The 18,739-nt window shown below is 39.5% G+C and overlaps 1 protein-coding gene across 1 annotated transcript; it reads left to right on the forward strand.

Annotated features, from left to right (window-relative positions):
- The first annotated feature begins 10,406 nt into the window (after positions 1 to 10,406).
- Positions 10,407 to 11,981, forward strand: LOC121808706 (taxane 13-alpha-hydroxylase-like). The gene is given in 4 exon segments (XM_042209300.1): positions 10,407 to 10,758; positions 10,761 to 10,903; positions 10,983 to 11,418; positions 11,494 to 11,981. Coding segments are annotated over 4 exon segments (1,419 nt in total).
- Positions 11,982 to 18,739: the final 6,758 nt, after the last annotated feature.

Here is an 18,739-nt window from a genome sequence, read left to right on the forward strand (position 1 = left end):
AAATAAAAAAAAATATTTTCCAAATCCCAAAAATATGGCCGTTTTTTTCCCGTTTTTTCTGAATTTTTTTGATTTTTTTTAATTTTTTTTTCCCCAAAATCATCTATAAATACACACATTCATCATCCATTTATCACATCAAATCATCTCTCATTCATCTCTCATTCATAATTCTCATACAAACTATCAACACATTCATTCCCCACTCAAAATCTCAAATGGATTTCACCCATATTATGGCGGAAGCGGAACGCGAAGAACAAGAATACTACGAACAACATCGTGCCGCTTACGAAGCATATGTCGCGGCGAATACCCCTGCTCCTCCTCCTCAACGAACCAGATCAAATCGACGGTACATCCATCGTGACCGGGAGGGAGCCCACGAAAGGCTCGTTGCCGACTACTTTGCCGATATGTCGCGGTTTCCGGCAGATTACTTCAGGCGCCGTTTTCGCATGTCAAAGCGCTTGTTCATGCGAATTGTCAACACATTGTCCGCACGTGTTGAATACTTTCAAACAGGTGTAGATGCAGCCGGCCGGCAAAGTATCACGGCGTTGCAGAAGTGTACGTGTGCCATCCGACAACTCGCTACTGGGCAAACGGCCGACATGTTCGACGAGTATTTGCATATCGGTGAGTCCACTGGAATCCTATGTTTAAAGAATTTTTGCGAGGGCGTTCGTTCTGCTTTTGGGGATGAATTCCTTCGAGCACCCACCACTGATGATTGCCAACGGTTGCTTCGTCTTCACGAATCAGTCCATGGCTTTCCCGGAATGCTTGGCAGCATTGACTGCATGCATTGGAGGTGGAAGAATTGTCCGACTGCTTGGAGGGGGCAACACTTGAGCGGTCACAAAGGCGGCGGCCCAACGCTTATCCTTGAGGCGGTCGCCGACTACCGCCTATGGATTTGGCATGCATATTTCGGCGTTGCTGGATCCAACAACGACTTGAATGTGCTATATTCGTCACCACTCTTCAATGATGTGATGAATGGTGTAGCACCGGCGATCGACTTCACCATCAACGGAAATATATACCGCATGGGTTACTATCTCGCCGATGGTATCTACCCAAGGTGGTCGACGTTCGTGAAGACGCTCCACAACCCGCACGACCCGAGACGGGTTCTTTTTGCGCAGCGTCAAGAGTCAGCGCGGAAAGATGTCGAAAGAGCCTTCGGGGTCCTTCAAGCTCGATTCAACATTGTGAAGGCCCCGGCTCGGCTGTGGTACGTGAATAATATCGCCGACATCATGTTCACGTGTATTATATTACACAACATGATTATAGCCGACGAAGGGCCGAGGGCGGCTAGCTTCTACGACGAGGACGAAGCCGGAAGCTCAACAGCGAGGTCTCCCCTACGCCGATGCGAGCATACGACGGTTGGCGAGAGGATCGAGACAAGACACACAATGCGCGATACTCGAATCCACAATCAACTACAAGAAGACCTAATCAACCACATGTGGGCGAAATTCGGCAACGAGTAGTGTCATTTTTAATTTTTAGGATTTTAATTATGTAATTTTTAATTTTTAGGATTTTAATTATGTAATTTTTAATTTTTAGGATTTTAATTATGCAATGTTTAATTTTATTTGTCATTTGTAATATTTATTGTGGGTTTTAAATGAATTTTAATATTATGGAAATGTTTTTGTGTAATTGAATTTTATATTAATTGTGCTCGTCCTTGCGGAAGAGCACAGTTGTGGGTGTTGTGCTCTTGCCAGAGAGCAGGCATGAATAGTAGAGAGAGGAAAAAAAATACTCCTATATATTGGCAGAGGCAGGGTTTTGCTTTGCTTCGGTGCTGTCGTTGAGTTGAATTGAATTGGAATGGAGAAGCCATTTAGCCACCAACACTGTGTGTTGTGTGTGATAATGAAAACGTTTTTCAATTGAAACTCGTGCGTCGCATAATCTGGATAAACCGCACCGACTTCAATCATTAATCGGACTTATTTCTTTTCTTTTCTTTTTAATTTACGAAAACCTGTTATTTAGATCTAATTTTCGATGGCCTTCTAGTTTATCCTTCCAATTTATCCACCACTTAAAATACTAGCAAAGTATAAACTTATTGACACTTTTGTAATTGTTTCATAACTTAAAATTTCGAACGAGTACAGTGCCATTATGTAGTGATATGACACATATATGGCATTAACATTCTGATGTGATATTACAAAATTTGAAAAATGATGGAATGGTCGGACCAAAAATGTCTTTTTTTTTAAAAAAAATCCTAAATTTGAAAATGATGGAATGGAACGGTGACTTTTTGGGATTTGGATCCCCTGCTGTGGCTGATAGCACAGCAGGGGATGCTGTTACACACAACACAATAATTTAATTTAAAATAATAATAATAAAATATTAATATATTTTTTTATAAAATAATGTATTGTGTGTGTAAATATTGGCACAGCCCCTGCTGTGCACAGCAGGGGATCCTTGCCCGACTTTTTGAGGGGTGTTGAGACGACGTCGTTTTAAATAAACGAGTTTATGTCCACGTAGGAAAACACAAGCGTCCACATCACCACATAATTATCGGAAGATTTAAGCTATGAGATAATTGCAAGTGTTATCATAAGTTATGATTTAAGTAGCTAACTTTGCGTCGAGTTGGTCGGTGCTGGTGGTAGCCACAGTTGCATTACATGTCCATTATTTGCATATTTTATATATTTAGTATTTTGACATGTTTTATGAGAAATGTGCAAAATGCATTATAAAAAGGACAAATAAATGTCAAAATCTGGAAGTTGGCCCATTCGCACACAACGGCCTCAGTTCAATCCCATCTTGTTAGTGATTCTAAAGTCAAATAAGGGCATACTATATACCATTCTCTTTTTCTTCGAAAGAGCTTCGTGTGAGTACCTTGAATATTGCAATCGTAGTTCTTTGAAGAAAGTTATGGAACATATCATATCTGGTACATATCTTTGTGAATCGGAATGTGACCACATTTTAGGACGGTCACTGAACCGACCAACACGTATTAGCTCACATTTCGAGGGGTAGACTAGCTAAGTAGGGTTTGCTACCCTTACTTCAAGCCTAATTCAATTTTCTCACACAAAACGAGCCCGTAAGACCATCCACAATGCCGCCCAGCCGAGCGCCGGCGCTGGGCGGTTCGCTGGGCGGTCGCGTGGCGCTGGGCGGTCCGCTCGGCGCTATTGCAGCGCCCGGATCGCCCAGCGCACCGCCTAGCGCGAAATTTAAAATTTTTTTTCCCGAAACACTATATATACGCGCTTTGCTCGTCATTTTCATTCGCACCACTTGTTTTTAAATTAATGTATTTTTTTAAATTATTGTACTTTTTTAAATTTTAATATTATTATTAAACTTTTCTCGTATATGTCTCGTAAATTAAATTTCGTATATTGTGTGATTGTTAATTATTTCATTTTGTATATATTTGTTAATAGTGATGTGGATATTATGTAGCTAGGCTATGGCTGAGCTATTGCTGGGCTATTTGTTTGTTTTGATGATGTGGCAGGAGGATTTTTTGTGCTGATGATGTGGCAGTGGCTAGGCTATAGCTGGGCTATTGCTGGGCTATTCCTATTGTGGATGGTCTAACTCAATATTGGGCATCAAGCCACATCAGATAAACAGATCATAAAACAAATAATGGGAAGACAAACATTTTATTTCCACAAGCATAAAAATAATTTATCATTTTGTTTTAAATAGTGGGATAGCAAATGCCACAGTAATAGTGTAGCTCAGGAAGCCCACCTCAAATGTTTAGGTGATTCCTTAATCTTGTATCTTGTACTTTGATCTTAACTTAGATCGAGAAAAATCTTTTCACATAATTTATAATTAGCACAAACACAATATTTAGCAATAAAATGCATGAGCCAAACATCATTCCTTTAAATTAATTCATTTGCCCAAGAACACTATACTCCTTTTTTACTCCCCAAAACTCAAGCAGCCCTCTCTCTCTCACTCGCTGCACTCTCACCAATCCCCAAGAGACGTAATTAGATCTACTCCAAGAGACGTAATTAGATCCAGTGAGTTGTTGTTGAACGAGCATAATACCAGGATTATCGCTCGGATGGAGAAAATAGGGGCTAGTAGAATCATCTGCAGGTAATTGAGCAGCACGGTTTCGATTTGCCATGGTGAGATATGAAAAGAAAGGAAGAAGAGGAAGAAGATTTGAAGGAGATTAGATGTGGAGATGCGGAAGTTTTGTCACTGATACCATAATAGATCTATGAATATCAGCTCTATGAGCTTGGAAGAAGCTGAAGAGATATTTTGGAGATGAAGAATGTATTTTATTGATTGATTGTGAAAGACAATACATTCAGCTTATATAGCTGGTAAAAGACGAAATGAACAAGCAACCAACTCTAACTAACTAACGGGAGCCAGCTGTCATTAACTAACTCAAAACTAACTAATAACCGACTTCTTATCTTGTTCCATGGCTGAGCTAGCATGTGAGTGACGTGCATAAGGGTTGCATGGAGCTGCATGGTGAGATATCCTTGATAGAAAGATTATGCCTTTAACTTGAGGAGGATAGGATTGGAGAAATTGAATGGAGAAATGAGAATTTCTTGTCTCTGTCGAAATTTGGAGAATTTGGGGAATTCGAATATGAATTTGATTTCGAAACTCATGAATGTGTAGAGGTAAGGTTTAGTTCTTGATGGCCAAGTTTAGGCATGATTTGGTGATATTTTTAACATAATTTGAAGGCACTACTTTTGGTTTATGATTGCAGGAAATAAAAACAAGGAATTTTGGTGGTGAAAGGGAATAAAGTGGCGTGCAGAAAGAAGAAGGAAAAGAATGAAATCTTTTTTTATTTATTTTGGATTTATTTAATTTTGAACTCAAGAAAGAAATAAGAAGGGAATTAAATAAATTGGGCTCAACAAAGGAATTAAAAGAAAAGGGTCCAACAATCATCATTGCATTTAATTTAAATTAGTACAAGCCCAATTGGTATATTTTAATTAATTTGAAGAGTCGACTTTAATTATTTTAGTGGACCCAAAATAATATCCACCTTCAAATTAATTAATTTCTTATATAGTTTATTAATTAATAAATTTATTACATTATTTAATTTAATTTAAGTTATTGACAAAGTTTTATTGGGTTAGTGTGTAAATTAGATAAAATATATATGTATAACTGAAAAGTACTCCATTTGTCCCATAAAAATATGGACAATTGATATGTCACGAGAATTAAAACAAAATTGATAAAGTAAGAGAGAAGAGAATGATTGTGACCCATATTATTAGTAGTGTTTAATGGTGGTATAAGTTGTAAATAAGTTGATGTATATGGATAATAAATTGAGATAACTTTACAAAAATGGAATGCACATATTTTTGTGCGACAGACGAAAATAGAAAGTGCACATATTTTTATGGGGCGGGGGGGGGGGGAGTATAAAAAAATTAGTCAGTGTGAATATTCTTTTGGATTTGAGTTTAATGTAGATGGTTTAGGTAAAATTACTATTTAGTGTGACATTTACACTAAAACGGGTTTGAGTTTAGTGTTATTGTTGAAAATGCTCTAAAACCATGAACTTTGGCTAAATTTTGTATTTCCCACGAACTTTAAAACTGATTTAAAATATCACAAATTTTACATTTTGTTTGTTACTTCCAATCCAATCCAAATACGTTATCTTCGGCGAAAAACTTATTGTACGTGAACAACTGTGAAATATTTATTTTAGACCAATTTTTACGTATGTGGCGAGTAGAATAAAAATCATGTAGAAAGCCACATTGATTTAGTAGTGCCAAATACGATTAAAAAAATACGCATAAGTTAGTCGGATATGGTGATTGACCTGTCGTAAAAAATAACAAATAAAATGTAAAGTTTGTGATATTTAAGAGTAATTTTAAAGTTGTGAAAAATAAAAAATTTTAGACAAAATTTATGATTTTAGGGGCTAATATCCTATTTATTTTCAATGGAACTACTTCGTTAGGTTAGGTGCAAAATTATTCGACTCTGTTTCTATAATAATTTATTTATAAATGGCCAGGTTAAATATATAAAAAACATTGTTGGTATAGCCGCAAATTTTAATCGTTCTATCTTTTATGATATTTTCATTAAATGGTCCTCCTGTGACATATCCGCAATTTGAATCGCTCAATTTTTATATATTTTTTTCTCATTAAATGGCCCTCCTATGATAATTTGCAAATTTTATTCGCTACATCTATTTTTCTTTTTGTTAAATGGCCGTCCTACGATGTATTTGGTGAGAGAAAGTTTATTTACCTCATATAGTATAGCGTATATGAATGTGTCAGACTTTGTAGAAAAACAAAAGTTAGGGTCACCAAAAAATATTAATCCTACTTACTTTTTATTAAATTGATATCATTTCATGTGTTGACGTGAAATATTTAAATAAAAGACATTTAAATAATTTGCTGAAAATAGGGGTACGCTTTCATTAAATAATTTACGGAAACGACGACGGAAGTAGGTATCTCCCCACATCGGGTTATCGCTGAAGTAGTCGCGGACTAACATTGCGGTGGCTTCCTCCCGGTTACGATAAATGCAAGTCCGGGAGCGTCTTTGGGGCGGCGCGGCTTCCTCCGCCTCCCGGCGTCGATCTTCTTCAAGTGATTCTTCCATTATTCGACACATTTGCTCATATGGATCCATTGGATCGATTAAATTTGGGGGAAGAATAAAAGAGATGATTTGAGATGAAAATTGGAGAGAAAAGAGAGAGGATTTGAGAGGTTTAGATGTGTGTTTGTGTGTGAAATGAGGATGAAATAAGAGTATTTATAGAGTAAAAAAATAAAAATAATAAAACGGTCGAAAACTGTAATATTACCGTTTTCGAATTTTTATTTTTTTTATTTAATTCGAAATTAAAAAAAATTTATTGCGTCAGCGTGATGAAACCCGCTCGCGGGCCGGCGAGTGGGCGTCACGCATGGCCAGGGAGCGCGCCACGTCGCGGGAGCGCGTGGCGAGACGTCTCGCGCTGCGTCTCGGCGTGACGGGCGTTCCGGTGGAATGGTGACGGGACGGGACGCTGCAATGCGTCCCGCCACCATTTCGTCACGGAACGAAATTCGGGCCACCCGCGTAACGCGTTGCGGGTGGCCTTATCTATCATAATCTAAAGTGCCAGTTTGGTGAAAAGACAATGATACCCTTTTTGGAGGGAAAATGGAGAGATGATGTGGCTTTTATTTCTTTATTTTATTTTGAGTATTGTTCAATAAAAGTCTAGCTTCTTGAGAAAGTTTTGAAACACTTTTAAATAGAGTCTGCCATTAGTTGAATATACATTTATGTATCATGGACTAATTTTCTAATTTTCTGATTGCAAAATAGGGGGTGGTTTTGCTTGGAATCCGATGATGGCTCCGGCGAGAACTCCGGCAATGGCTTTGGCAAGGGAACAAACATATCAAATTAGCAAAAATCTATGTAGAATCTTTCAATTTATACATTTCTGAAACTTTGAATAACTTAATATTGGTTTTAAATTCTATATTTTGAAACATGAAAAAGATACTTCATCGGGGATGAGGCCAGCGTCGGAGATGCATGGCCGGAAAGTAAAGGCAGCGGCGGCAGAAGGGACGGAGGCACTGGCGACGGCGGAAGGGACGTAGGTAGCAGCGGCGGCTGGAAGAGAACCATCCGGCGAAAGAGACGGAGGCAGCGGCGGCGGTGTAGGAACTGCAACTCTGCAAGAGCCATCCGGCGACACCATGGCCGACCAAACAGACAGTTAAGCAGGATGGAAGGAAACCCGGCGAGCACGGCGGTGGGCGTGGCGGCGTCGATTGGCAACGAGAGGGAGGTGGCGAGGCCGAATGAGAGAGAGTGTGGAGGCGCATGAGAGGAAGAGAGAGGCGTGATTGGGAGAGAGATGGAGAATAGGGAGGCGCAACTTTTATCGTAGGGTTGGTAGGGTTTATTTAGGTTTTTATTGAGTTTGATTTTTGGAAAATTTTATACTCCATTGATTAATTTTTTTTAATTGAATATAGTCCTAAATTAGGTATTATTGTGTCTTAAAAGTTATATTTAATTTGGACTATTAATTTATTGGATTTAGTATATACTTCATATATATTTTTCATTTTTTTTACAATTTAGTTATAAAAGTAGTAGTATATGTTAATTAGCCTTATATTTGGATTAAAATTGGAATTGTGCTATAAAGTTTAGTATGCCTTCCATTTATTTAGGTTAAAATTACAATTTAATCCTTTATTGTAATATTTTTTTTCTGATTTAATTCACAAGCTAAACGACAACACAAATATGTAATATTTACAATTTTCATCCTATAATTACCCAATTAAAGTTTTCAGTTCATATATTTTAATTAGTCTCCAATTAATTAAATAATACTACTAAAGAGTTGTATAAATTACGGAATAAGATGAAATTATATATATATATATATATATATATATATATGTAAAATTAAATCCAACTTATAAAGTTCGTATAACTTCTAAATATAAGAGTAGTGTAAATTTCATATTATTCAAAACAAATAAGATGCATAAAATATTATCGATATTTTAAGTGGCAATTTACTTTTTATACGTGTATGTGGTGGGAAGTAAGAAATTTATTCTTTCCAATATTAACAACTCATTTAGTCTTTGGCCATATATATCAAGTTATGCTACGGTTTGAAATTAAACGGAAGAAATAAATAGTCAACTAAAATGTGTTTATCGGATAATATAAAATTTAGTATACATAATTCTACAGTTAATTCTACAATTAAATTTAGTATACATAATTCTAATTGTGTTGATTTTATTTTATCTATTATAAATAATTACTATGTATTTAGTCTTTGGCCATACATCATAAGTTATGCTAAGTCATTAAAACCTATAGTGTTAAAGATCCATTTGGTACTTACTATTATAATATTTGTTGCGATTTAAGTATTTTTTTTATTGAGACATTTAGTTTTTTTATAAGTTATTATTAAGATAGTATAACTATATAAAATTTTATTATAATTTTATTTTGGATGAAAGAAAAATAAATTCTCTAAACTTGCATAGTAAATATATTCAAGAAATGTTAAAATATTTATTAAGTAAAATGATAGTGTTTGGGTGATGATATTCATAGGATGAGATTGTGACAAAATAATATGCGTCATGAGATAAGATTGTGGACACTAAAGGTAGTATGAAAAGGTACAATTTATTTGATTTTGATTTCTTTTATGAGATGAGATTTTGTTCTTTATAACTTTGATTCCTATTTCTCTTATATGCTTCTTAAAATATTATATTTATGTACATTACTCTCTTCGTTCAATAAAAATATAGGCATATAATATGCTATGAAAATTAAGATAAAATTTGTAAAGTATGAGAGGGGGAAGAGTATTTGAAATAATGTTTTAATGGTGGTATAAGTTATAAATAACTTGGTGTATATGGGTAATAAATTGGGATAACTTTCCATAAATGAAAATAACCATATTTTTGTGCGCACTAATGTAATAGTTGGGTGAAAGATATAGCCATACATGGTTTATGGTTTTATATATTCATTTATTTTGTATTTATAATTTGAAATTTTTATGTCCCGTGCATAGCACGAGTGTTAATACTAGTATCCTTTAAATGCCAGTTTTCTTGATCTGTCACTAAACTACCTACCTTAGGGCATCAGCAGTGGGGCGCCCTAAGGCGCGCCCTATGGCGCGCCACGTCATCAGTTTTATCCTCCTACCTCCCCACCTGCAGTGGGGCGCTCTAAGGCGTGCCACATCATCATTTTTAAAATATTTACGGTGTCGTCCTATGGCGCTAGAACTATTGGTGTCGTCGCGGAGATTCATTTTGGTTGGATGTTGAGAGAGAACATGTAAAGAGATAGTCGATACTAGATTTAAATAGAAAATAAAAAACGCGTGCCATCGTCCGCGACCATCGTCCGCATAGCCCACAGTGGGGCGGACGATGGCGCGGCCGATGGCCTATCGTCCGCGTAGGCCGCAATGGGGCTGACGATGGCGCGGACGATGGACATCGTCCGCGCTATACTCCGCGCCCTTAGTATAGGGCGCGACGATCGTCCGCGGCCTATGTCGCGCACCCGCAATGGGGCGGACGATGGCGGGCGCGGACGATGCGCGCCATCGAGCGTGCCATCGTCCGCCCCATTGCGGATGGCCTTAGCATTAATGGGCAGTTATACTATCATTTATTAATGGTGAATTTAGGGTACGGCAGCCCCTATATATCAAATTTTAAAACGTGATAAAGTTTTCTAACAGAAGTCAAACATTGTGTTAAAAGTGTATTTAAGTTGAGTTAAAAAGATAGAAAGAAAGTAAAGTTTGGATGGAGTCGACAATGATTATACCGTGGGTGCTGGCGTTTGTGCCTCTGATTATATTGATGATGAAGAAGATAAATGGGCAGAGAAGGCTCCCACCGGGGTCGTTAGGAATCCCGTTAATCGGGCAAACCCTGGAGCTTTCGAAGGCGATGCGATCTGATACAGCTGATGAGTGGTTGCAAGAAAGGGCCCGAAAATATGGGCCGATTTCGAAGATGAATATATTCGGAAAGCCAACAGTGTTCCTATCGGGCCAAGCTTACAACAAGTTGGTATTCAGCAGCGACGGGAAGACGCTCTCCAGCAAGCAGCCGGCGTCGGTGAGCCGGCTGATGGGCGAGAGGAATTTGTTTCAGACGATGGCGAAGATCACCGCCGGTTGAGGGGAGCAATCCTTTCCTTCTTGAAGCCAGAAGCCCTCAAACAGTACGTGGGGCTGATGGACAACGAGATCAGGTTGCACATCACCCAACATTGGCATCCCGATCATGTTATCTCGGTAGGTATGTATGTATGTATGTATGCGTTTCTCTATTTTCCAAATTTATTGGTGTTTATTGATTGGATTGGGCATGCAGGTGGAACCGCTGATGAAGACGCTCACATTCAATATGATTTGCACGCTTCTGTTTGGAGTGGAGAGAGGTGAGAGAAGAGACACCCTGGTGCGTCTCTTCCAACAAGTGATAGAGGGTACGTTTGCTTTGCCGTTAAATCTCCCCTTTACGCGCTTCAACAGAAGCATACGGGCGAGGTCGGAAGTTGGAGCCATAATAAGGGAAGTGATACGCGAGAAGAGAGCGAAACTTGAGACAGGAGAAAAGGGGCACGACCTCATCACCAGCTTGCTCACCATGTGCGATCAAGACGGCTTACCGCTCTTGTCTGACCAGGAAATCGAGGACAACTGCACAGTGGCGATGGTCGCCGGATATGACACCACCTCCGGGCTTCTCACCTACTTAGTCAAACTCATAGCTGAACACCCCAATGTTTATCAACTTCTCCTCCAAGGTACACTTTTAATTAATGGAATAGTAGTATTTTTTTTTAAATGAACAAAAAATGATGAATTGCATGTTGTTGCAGAGCAAGAAGAGATTGCACGAGGGAAGAAGGAGGCAAGTGATCCTCTAACTTGGGAAGATATTGGTAAGATGAAGTACACGTGGAGAGTTGGGACGGAGGCGCTCAGGATGTATCCACCAATATTATTCGTGTTCAAGACAGTGGTTCAAGATATTGAAGTAGGAGGATATGTTATTCCTAAAGGATGGCAGGTGCTTTGGACAACATGCATAACGCATTTGGATGGATCCATATACCCGGATCCACTCAAGTTCAACCCCTCGCGTTTCGAAGATCAAGCAGCGATGCCACCTCATACCTTCATACCGTTTGGAGGAGGTGCGAGGCTTTGCCCCGGAAACGAATTTGCAAGAATAGAGACGTTGGCAATGATTCATTACTTGGTCACTCGCTTTACTTGGAAGCTCTGTTTGATAGAGAATACGGTCAGCAGAGAACCCATGCCCATTTTCAAACAAGGCCTACCCATACACATTTACAGCAGATAACCTTAAAAAGCATGATGGAATAATAATCTAATTTCCATTTGTTTATTACCTTTATTTACTAGCATAATCACACTTCCACGTTAGAGGCTGATATAATAAATAGGGTTTGTTCACTTTGTCACTCAACAGAATTGGAGGGCGGTGCCATTTACGAAAGGGATGGCCGACCGAATTGAAGTGTGTACTACGCATTCATTTTGCCAGATTTCAAAAAAATCCACTTCACACCCCCTTGCCATTTACTTTGTGCAATATGGGGGAATTGAAAAAAGAAAAGGGTAAATTTGTCATCTCGTGTCCAATTCTTGGAGCAGTTTTCCACTCAAGTACAAATACCACCATATTTTTGAAGAATTGAAGCAATTATTGAATGAACAGTGCGGGTCTTCTATAATTTGGAGGACTCGCAAGAAATATAAATGGGAAACAACTTGAAATGTCAAGAATTAGCGCCATTTCTTACAATTTGTTGGAAGGGTGAACACACCCTTAATAAAAGTGAAATAAAACGACAACTATTTTTCATAGTATTTTTCTGGATCCATCACAGGCCACCTTAAAGTTAATGGACAATTATATCATCTTTGCATTTGTTAGAAATCGGTAGAATGATTCATTCTTATACACTGAAAATATGTACAGGGACTGAGAGCTTATATAGACTAGGCTATCTCTATATATGGTAAACCTAATTTACATTTATTTGCATTCTATGTATGGTATGAATTGATTCCATATCAATCACGTATATCATGTTCCTGATCTCGTGTGATTTCTTTCCAACACCCTCCCTCAAGTTAAGTAACGGGATTCCCGATACTTAACTTGCCAAGTACTTCTTGAAACGACTTTGAGTTTACCGCCTTCGTCAGAATGTCAGCCAGCTGGTCTTCGGACTTGACATATGGCATCTCAACTATCTTTGCTTTGATTTTCTCCTTTATGAAGTGACTATCTATTTCAACATGTTTGGTTCGATCATGCTGTACCGGGTTTTCTGAGATGCCGATTGCCGCCTGTTGTCACATAAGAGTCTACACGGTTGGACCGAGCGAAGATCTAACTCTGTCATGAGTTTCCTTAGCCATAATATCTCTATCAACCCACTTCTAATTCCTCGAAATTTTGCCTCTGCACTAGAGAGTGACACCACTTTCTGTTACTTGCTTCTCCATGTCATAAGGTTACCTCTAATAAAGGTAAAATATCCTGCGGTTGACTTCCTTTTGTTTGGGTTCCCTACCCAGTCGGCATCAGTAAAGCCATGTATCTCCATGTGATTGTGTTTCTCAAGTATGAGCCTGTGCTCAGCTGTCCCCTTCAAGTATCGAATAATCCTCAAAACTGTCTCCCAGTGTTTTTCTTGAGGTGCATGCATAAACTGACTCACCACTCCTACAGCATAGGCAATGTCCGACCTTGTGTGGGAAAGGTAGATCAGCTTCCCAACCAGTCTCTGATATCTTCCTTTATATGTCGGTTTGGCTCCTTCATTTATCTGCAATCCATGATTCTGAACCATCGGGGAGTCTGTCGGCTTGCAGTCTAGCATCTCAATCTCGGCTAGCAAGTCCAATACATATTTCCTCTGGTTTATGAATATCTCCTTCTTTGACCATAGGACCTCTATTCCTAGAAAGTACTTCAGAAGACCCAAGTCTTTCATTTCAAATTCCTGAAACAAGTTCTTCTTTATCTCGACTATCTCCTCTACATCATCTCTTGTAATGATCATGTCATCTACATATATAATAAGACACGTGATCTTACCATCTTTCTTCATCAGGAACAAAGTATGGTCAGACATGCTTTGCTTGTACCCATATTTCTTCATCACTTCGGTGAACCTTCCGAACCATGCACGCGGGGACTGTTTTAGCCCGTACAATGTCTTCTTTAGTTGGCAGATCTCCCCATCTTGAAATTCTTCTGTGAACCCAGATGGAGGTTCCATATAAACTGGCTTTGGCAATTCTCCATGAAGAAAGCCATTGGTCACATCAAACTGATGAAACGACCAATCCTTATTTGCGGCAGTTGAGAACAGCACTCTCACGGTGTTGATCTTTGCTACCGGAGAAAAAGTCTCATCATAGTCTATGCCATATGCCTGGGTGTACCCTTTTGCCACAAGTTGAGCTGTGTATCTTTCTATCGTACCATCTGGCCTTCTCTTAATAGTGAACACCCATCTGCACCCAACAGTTTTCACTCCTTCGGGCAGCTTGCTTTTCACCCACGTGTTATTCTTCATCAATGCCTTCATCTCAGTGAACATAGCTTCTCTCCAGTGCTTAATCTTCATAGCTTCATCGGCTGATTGTGGAATCTCTTCTTCCTCATACAACGCAGCCTTAAAAGCTCGGGCCATTTTGGTTAAATTCCCTTGCACAAAATTTGCCACCCCATAGCGACTCTTCTTGCCAATCTTTTCTGGGGAATATCTTTTCGGTGGTATTCCCCTTATACTCCGAGGGGGAAGTATAAACCGTCACGTGTCTCCATCAATAACATTTTCCTCCTCTAGAGGTTCTGTGTCAACAGGGTCAGTGGAAACCGATACAGAACTAGGATCTGGTTCAAGAATTACCTCGGATATCGTCGGAGGAGAATCCTAAGGTAGTGGATGAGATGACTCTTGCGGTGAGACCTACTCGGCGGTAGTGACAGATCCTCAATCGAAGAGCTTAGATCTAGAACAACCCAACTTAGATAGTCCACTGTACTAATTGGATCAATCTCCCCCTGACTACTAAGGTGGGTTTGGTGGCAAAAGAATTCGATTTCCAAAAAGTTGCAATTCATGGTGGTAGTGACCTTTTTAGTAAGAGGATAATAACATCGGTAACCCTTTTGATTCAGCCCGTACCCCACGAAGACACATTTAGTAGCACAAGGTGATAGTTTGGTTCTTTCATGTTTTGGGATATGGACGTAAACGGTACATCCAAAGACTTTAGGTGAGAGATTTAGGTGGTCAGGGATTTTGGCTAATTTGGATAGGATATCAAGGGGGGTTTTCATGCGAAGGATTTTAGTAGGTAGACGGTTTATAAGGTAAATATAGGTAGCAACGGCTTCGGGCCAGAAATGTTTTGGGACGTTGGATTCGATCATTAGGGCTCGAGTTATTTCAAGTATGGTTCGGTTTTTTCTTTCGGCAGCCCCGTTTTATTCAGGTGTATAGGCACAGGAAGTTTGGTGGATTATCCCTTTTTCTTTGCAGAATTGGGTCATGGCACTGTTAACAAATTCTCTCCCATTGTCGGACCTAAGGGTTTTAATGGTATTGTGAAACTGTGTTTGGATTAATTTGAGAAAGGAGGCGAATCTATCAAATACTTCAGACTTATGTTTCAAAAAATAAATCCATGTCATTCTAGTGCAATCATCAACAAATATCACGAAATATCTATACCCATTTCCACCAATAATCGGGGCAGGCACCCACACATCAGAATGTACTAAAGAAAACATGGAATTCATTCGAGTATTTGTAGGCTTAAAAGATTGTCTGTGGCTCTTGGCCAAAACACAAGTTTCACAAGAAAAATCAGCAGGAATAGAAATGTTTGGGTAAAGAAGTTTAAAATAACCAGGGGAGGGGTGTCCTAGTCTTCGGTGCCAGAGCCAAGCTTCTTGTTTCGTGGACCCGTGAGCCAGCATCGCACTACCAGTTTGAGCTATCTCGTCCACGTAGTAGAGTCCATGCTTCTCAGTGCCACGTCCAAGAATCCCCCTCATCTGAATATCCTGCAAAATACAAAAGTCTGGATGCATTAGAAGAGTGCAATTCAGTTCCTTGGTTACATGACTAATAAACATCTGTCTTTGAGACAATGTAGGAACATATAAATAATTCGTAAGACGAAGTGTAGGAGATATCTCAATAGTCCCGGAGCCCACAATAGTAATTAATTCCCCATTAGCAGTCCGAATATATGTCTTAGTGACTTCATCATTAAAATCAACAAAATCAATCTTTTCTGAGTCATTGTATCAGTCGCACCACAATCAAATATCCATCCTCTCGTATGTGTATCAAATATATTTTGGACATGAAATGCAGCGGAAATATTGTATAGGGGTGTAAAAGAATTTTCAGACACAACAATTTCATATTTCAAAGAGTCAGGGGTGCATTTAATCAAGGAATGGGGTTTATTTTCGAAATCATCAAACTGCTGGGGGTATAATTGCAATATTCAAAACATAGAGGCATAATGTATACTCCTAAGTAGAGGCAGAATGTTGAGTAGCAGGTACATAGATCTTTGTAATCTAATATTCTCATCAGCTTCTTTTGGGGAGCACTGAAAGCATATAATGTCAAATGTGTAAAGTTATGATATAGGTTGGACTACAACAATGCAACAAACTTGGGATGTATACCTCGATAAGAACATTTTCTTGAAGGCAAGCTTTGCAATTACAGTTCCCACAGCAAAAAGGGCATAATTTCTTAACTTTTTTTTTTGTTCTTTCAGGATACCTATATTTTGATGAGACATCGAATCTTAGGAAAAATTCATGCTGAACAAACCAATGATAACTTCACGATATTATTGGTAAGAGCATCTCCAATGCCCGAATGTCCCACTCGGACATCCACTAGGACTTCCCAAAACCTCCTGCCACGTCACTAGGACTTCCCCTGCACAATCCGCTCTTCTCATCGCCCTTCCAACTAGGACTTCCCGCAATAAAAAAAAAATCACAAATTCACCAATAAAGCAATTTACGTTTATGGAAATAAAATTTCAACACGAGTGCAAATGAAATGAAGTTCAACGAGCCGTATATATAGAGTTTTTTTTTAAAAAAAAATTAAATACCGGACATCCGACCCACGCCACAATAGCGGACGTCCACCCGCCCGTCACCCGCACGTCCGAGGACATACGACGTCCTTACGGGACGTCCGTATCCGACTTGCCACGCCACAATGGCGGACGTCTTTGTCGCCCGTCGCGGATGTCCGACCGGACGTCCGCCATTGGAGATGCTCTAAAAGACATGTCACGGCTTGAGGAATAAGCAGAAGATAAGTGCAGTTGCAGTTAATGTTTTTGGAGTAAGTGCAGTAGCTTTATTTACCAATTTGCAATGCACTTGTAGCAGTAGCTCTTCCTAGTGAACTTTGAGCAGACGATGAGCCCAGCTCTGCTACTCTTCAAGCACTGGTGGCACATAAACCTGAATTGTTCCCTTCTCTCAGGGTCATCCTGCAACAAAATGTCACCAAGTATTTTTGACAAAAAACAAAGGTAGATAATAAATAAGTCTATATTATTTCCAAAATGTTGGGAGTACCTAAGGGCAGTCACAACATATGTCAGCGTTTCAAATTAATCTTTTAATTTGGTCAGAAAAGTTGAGGAAAGTTGGTAATCGCTCCTTAACTTGGATTAGTGAAATAACTTCAGTTACTCAGCAAGTTGACAACTACGGAGTACTATATTTTATTTCCTCTCATAATAATTAGATATGCTAGAATAGATGAAACTCACAGGCATCCCCAAAGCTGATGACTTGCTCCTTCTTGCAATGTGATCATGCTTTTTCTTTCCCATGCTTGCATGGTTCCTTGTTCTTTGGTCTTGCTATAGTGTTTTTCTTTTTATTCTTTGAACTCTTTGGCCTTTCTATATGACCTTGTCTCTGCAAGGGAGTAGGAATAAGCCCCGACTTAACACAAGAAACATCCTCGCCTATGCCATCACTCTTTTCAATCAACATTGAATTTGTCTTATTCTTCGAACCCTGTGAACTTTCTGCATCAGAGCAGCAACACTGGCAGGATTGCGACGAGAAACATTATGTTAAGATCTTTTCTCTCAACCGCGCCAAGCTTAACCTCGGCGATTCTAATTCTCCGGCACCCTGCGTTAGGGTCGGCGGATGTCGGCGAGCGAATTGTGTGCGGGAGTCTTTCCCGTCAGGCAATCAAGCTCGATAACTTGCTTCTCAAGACAACACAAAATATGCGGACAATTGTTAATGATTTTATTTCTCCCAAGTTTATGAACAATTCGCCCTATTTATAGACTAAGGACCCTAGGGTTGATTCGACCTAATCCTATTCTCATCGGGAAAGAATCAACAAAGAAAACCCGACGCAAAATAAATAATAAAACTAATAGTTCAAAAAGGCAAAACTAAATGACCGAAAAAATAAAGGAAATAAACTAACTAAGGGAATAAACTATTTGGCGACGAAGTCGCCCAACCTCTTCGGCGGTCTCGCGTTCCTTTTTGGTTTCGTCGTCGCAATCGACTCCTCTTCCCTTGGCCATGCCTCCGCAATCTCCGTCGGCCTCCGTTCTGCAAGTAAAGACGGTTCCCTTGGCTGCGGGACCGTATCAACTCCCCCCTCGATAACTACATCCTTGTCCTCAAGGAGCACATTCGGAAACTTTCGTTTGATCACCTCTAGCGGCTCCCAAGTTGGCGATTCCGACCCGTCGGACCACCGCCCGAGCACGTGATCCTGCAGATGTCCATCGAGCCAAAGCATCTTCCAGTCTAACACTCTCACCGGATAAACTAACGGTCTATCCCCAAAGAACTCTGTAGGCAAATCGGTGCTCTCGCCTTCGCCGTCGCTCGATATAAACGGGCGCAATAAGCTCACGTGAAACACATTATGGATTCGACTTCCCTCCGGTAGCTTCAACCTATACGCTACCTGCCCAATGCGCTCCATTACCTCAAAGGGACCATAGTAGCGGCGTGCCAATTTTGCCGACAATGGCCTA

This window comes from Salvia splendens, chromosome 6 (assembly GCF_004379255.2).
Source record: "Salvia splendens isolate huo1 chromosome 6, SspV2, whole genome shotgun sequence".
Classification (NCBI taxonomy): domain Eukaryota; kingdom Viridiplantae; phylum Streptophyta; class Magnoliopsida; order Lamiales; family Lamiaceae; genus Salvia; species Salvia splendens.